Here is a 4686-nt window from a genome sequence, read left to right on the forward strand (position 1 = left end):
ACAGAAATGGCATCAACTGAGGGCAACTCTCAGACATACAAGTTGGTGAGTTTTAAGGATGCTGTACACATTTTCATTCCAATTATTTAGAAGATTAGTCTTGTGGAGTTTCATCCTTTCGTGCTCTTATTCTTGTACTTATGAGGAGGGGAAAGGACAGACTTTTTGGGAGGAAATTAAGCTTTTCTATCTATTTTAGATGTCTTTGGACAACGACATCAACCAACACTTCCAGGATGCAATTGATGTGATTCAACAGCATTCAAGTAATTCATACTACGATTCAGGTACAGTAATATTTTCTAAATACAAAAATACTTGACCACGACTATGATACTTCTGCTACATTTATGTCATACTTATTCATCTTTCAATGCATTATTTTATGCTGGAACATCTACAATATTCCTCTGTAATAATCATTTTCAAAAAGCCATTTAAACGTTTTTTATCTGGAGAGATTGAAAACGGATTTTGTTCATTTCAGAATACAGCTATTATGAGACTCTGGGTACCCAGCAGCCGTCGTCATTGCATTGTCAGATCTCCTGCTGCCTCGTCACACACCCGTCTGATGCTCCAGCTCCAGCATGCGACTGGAACGACATGTCTGTAAGTGGAGCCGAATTGATATGCATTTGTGTTTTTTGAAAAAATCAGGGGGAAAGTTATAGAAAGATGTTTATTTGTTTTTAGTAAACTTCATTAAAATGTTTTTCTTTTCAGCAGCAGTCTTGGCCTCAGGTCATCCCTGATGTCTCCTTGGGTCACTCTGTGCAAAATGAATCATCGCATTTCTACTCAGTCTTACCGCCGCCGAGGAGCAGCAAAGGTAAGCAGCTTATGTTTTTCAGTCATGTTAATTAGCAATTCTCTGCTTGTGACTAAAATAAAGACCAAATCAATCTCCTCAGGTCGCAAGAAGCTCAGACTTTACGAGTACCTCCATGAGGCTCTGAATGACCCCAACATGGGCGACTCAATCCAGTGGACAGACAACAGCAGTGGCACCTTCCACTTCATCTCCAAGAACAAGGAGAAGCTGGCCGAGTGCTGGGGCCAACGCAAGGGCAACCGCAAGACCATGACCTATCAGAAGATGGCGAGGGCTCTGAGAAACTACAGCCGCACCGGTGAGATCATCAAAGTGCGCCGTAAACTCACCTACCAGTTCAACCCCGACATCCTGCACAGGCTGGGCTCGGCGCAGGCGTCCGTGCAGCCGCTCTGCCGCCCCGCACAAGAACAAGAGGACGTCCACGGCCGGCAGCAGAGCAGCCCGGCGGAGCCGAGCTACTGCGGCTCCGCGGCGGCGGACTGGCACGGCTGGTACGGACACCACCAGCTGCAGGAAGGCTACGACCTGGCCTCCAGCTTCACGTCGCACAGCACAGCCAAGCTCTGAGCTGGAGGACGGTTTGAAACACAGAGGTGTGGAAACGCCTCAAAAGTCTGAAAAGGTTTACAAAGACTTTGATTGTTTGGTTGACTCTCAAACCTTCTGGGGCAGTCCCTGCATGTCATCAAGTGGGATTATTAATAGCACACTTTTGAGTTAAAGGTGTTTAAAATAATCTTAATTTAAAGTGTTCATTTGTAAATACTCCCTTTTTTTGCCCAGGATTTAAATAAAAGCCACACAATTCTAACAAAAAATGTAAATGAAACAAAACTTAAGATATTTGTGTAGACATAACAACATAGTTACATTTGCCCTGCAGCTAACGGCAGTATTTGTTTTAACAGGTAGTGTAGACTTAACAGGTTGACCTCACCAGTCAGCACGCATGCATTTAATGAAGCACTATTTAAGAGTCTTGGCTGGAGGTTTTCAGAGAGCGGGTTCCTATTTGTTCAATGCATGTTATTGCATGTCATAATTTGACTATTTGGGTCACAAAAGTAACATTACCTGTAGATTCATGCACTGCCAGTCAATTGTATTGCTGTAAATGTTGTAAATGCTTTTAAACTACAAAAGAATAAGACCATGTCATCAAGGGTAGTGCTTTCTTTGAAAACAACTAAATTTAAATGATAATCCCCTATTCAAAACTTAAAACAGAGCCAATTTAGACATATTTAATAGAGAAAATACAGTTACATTTGACATGCAGCTGACATTTAGTGACATATAATGTGAACTTAAAAAGGTTGACCTTTCCAGTCAGCACACCTACATTTAATAAAGCACCAATTAAGAGAATAATAGGATGTCGATATTTGGTAGAGTTAGAATAATGGAATCTTCAAAGAACTACAAGAAAAAAGTAAAAGTATTTCAGGTTTCAGGTGTAACCATGTCCCTTATATTTCTTATGAAAACACACTTGTTTGACTATTGCGTGTACAAGACAATAAAAAAGAGAGATACTAATTATTTTATAACATTTATAACCATTTACATTTCATATTCTACGGCTCCTGTTGTTACAACAAGCACCCGGTAATAAACATTATGTGTGATGACATGTACATCGTGATTATTTTCTTGATAAAACAAATGTTTTGTAGACTTATTCTATTTATTGTTTTTTAATAAAGATTTGTTTTTAATATCATTCATTTGTGTGCTGAATTTTTTTTTAAAAATTTTTTGGCTGTTGAATACAACCAATAAACTGATCTGTGCACTCTCACTTGTGTTTGTTTTTTTACTGACTTGATAACGTCAGAAGAGAAAACACTGGCATTATCACTGTGATGAAAGAGCTGGCACTGTCTCCGTTGTCGTGAAATATTGCAACAAGCGCACTGCAAAAATCTGAAATTAAGACACATCCTGTGAGGAAAAATATGGTAGCAAGTGTGTTTTTCCTGAAAAGAAAGCATTGTGCGCCTCCAGGCCAGGTCTTATCTGCTTCAGCGGGGAGGATGTGGTCAGTGCTGGGAGGCTTTGTTGATGGGTTGACTGGTGCTGGTGTCGGGGCTTTGTGGGATGGTGGTCATTGTTCCTGTGAGCCTCGGGTAGAAAACGTTTGGTGTAATTCAGAAAGCCCCGTCCTGTAGAGGGTATAAAAAAGAGTCCAGGCACTCGAGCATCTCAAAGTCAGTTTGGTGAAATTCTCCCAAACTGCAAGGACCGTACAGCATCACATTCAGCTTCATCAGTCATGGTAAAGATGACACTAGAATTTACTCACAAATATGTGCACTATTCAAGGCTGATTTTGAATGATTTATCTTTATCAGAATTCTTTCCAGGAGACTCAATCTGATTTGGAGGTGATCTTAGAGTTCCTAGAGGAGTACTACAGACAACACACTGGAGGAAATGGTAAGAGGAAACAATGGGAAGTGAAATTATAATACTTAAAGGTGCTTTGAGCATTTGTGTTGCTCTTCACAGTGGACAAGATGTACTGGACTGCAGTTGAGCCTGGAGATGAAACAAGTGCACCTGTGGACGAAGGATCATGCCAGCAATACTGGATGTGCAGTGAGCCAGCTGTAGGCATTAAAACCACAAATGTTCCCCACACTAGCCACTCGTATACCACGTGTAGTCAAATGAGCACACAGAACCAAGCCTTTAAAGCTGTGTTTCCTTTAAAGACCTTTAAACCTGCACTTCAGCCTTTCCTGGCACACGACGCCCCACCAGTCCTCAGCCAGAAAACAACAACAACATTGTGTGAGCGTGGGTCACTGCCAAACTTTGTATCATCAAGACGACCAACAAAGCACACCGCGGGGAGTGGTGAGTTCTCCTTTTTTTTTTTTGGTCACTAGATACTGTTATTGCCCTGGTTGCTACAGCTGGGGGAAACAATTCTAAGGGAGCAAATAAGAGACTTTCCCTTTACCGTAAAGACAACAATGGGGCTTGGCTTGGGCTCAATCGCTGTTTTTACATATCTATCAGATAACCGCAGGGTTTACAGCCACACCACTAAATGCTATCCCATCGGTGAAGAGATTTTCTGGGAATTGGTGCATTTATGGAAATTATTAACTGTCAACAGCACTAACTGTTTTGGTGAGGCCCAGCTGCGGTGTGCTATTCCCTAAATCCCTCTTTTCAATGCATCATTCAACACGCCTGTTTGCTCCATGGTTGCAGGTGGAAAGGTGCGCCTCTTTCACTTTCTGTTCGAGGTGTTGGAGGATCCGAACATGGCCCACTGCGTGTCCTGGGTGCCGGAGGCGGCCGCCGGCGTCTTCCGCTTTTCCTCCACCAACAAGGAGCAGGTGGCGGTGCTGTGGGGGCAGAGGAAGGGCAACAAGAGGCCCATGACCTACCAGAAGATGTCCCGCGCCCTCAGGAACTACGGCCAGTCCGGAGAGATCTTCAAGGTGAAGAAGAAGCTCACCTACCAGTTCAGCAGAGAGACACTGATGCTGCTGCAGAAGTGTCAACAAGAGATTTGTAAAGTGGACTAGATTTCCTTGTCGCTCATATCATGACATTTTTTTGTTTTACTCTGAGAAACTTTGACTTCTGTCGGTTTTCTTGAAGTTAGTACATTGAGTTTGGGGTGTAAATAATAATAAAAAACATACTACACATGTTAAAGTGTTTTATTTTATTCATTAATTCATGTTGTTGTTTTTGATGTATTTATCTAAGGGACAATGAACGTTTTTGTTGATGTAGACGTCCTACATGGTGTTGACGTCCTGTGTCTGCAAGGTTCACGGTTCGATACCTGGTCTCCCCATAGTTTGCATGTCAAAGTGTCCTTG

At 42.2% G+C, this 4686-nt stretch overlaps 2 protein-coding genes across 2 annotated transcripts; both read left to right on the top strand.

The window, feature by feature from the left end:
- spic (Spi-C transcription factor (Spi-1/PU.1 related)) lies at positions 1-1405 on the top strand (the record flags this gene model as incomplete). The annotated part of the gene is made up of 5 exons (XM_079236205.1): positions 1-45; positions 200-287; positions 488-612; positions 727-832; positions 915-1405. The coding sequence occupies exons 1-5, from the start codon at positions 7-9 to the stop codon at positions 1403-1405; spliced, it is 849 nt and encodes a 282-aa protein (XP_079092331.1). The 5' UTR covers positions 1-6.
- A 1769-nt stretch (positions 1406-3174) lies between these two features.
- spi2 (Spi-2 proto-oncogene) lies at positions 3175-4383 on the top strand (the record flags this gene model as incomplete). Its single annotated transcript, XM_079236120.1, has 2 exons — positions 3175-3277; positions 4064-4383. 2 exons carry the CDS (start codon positions 3175-3177, stop codon positions 4381-4383), a joined length of 423 nt encoding a protein of 140 aa, XP_079092246.1.
- Positions 4384-4686: the final 303 nt, after the last annotated feature.

This window comes from Taurulus bubalis (genome assembly GCF_910589615.1).
Source record: "Taurulus bubalis genome assembly, chromosome: 20".
NCBI lineage: Eukaryota > Metazoa > Chordata > Actinopteri > Perciformes > Cottidae > Taurulus > Taurulus bubalis.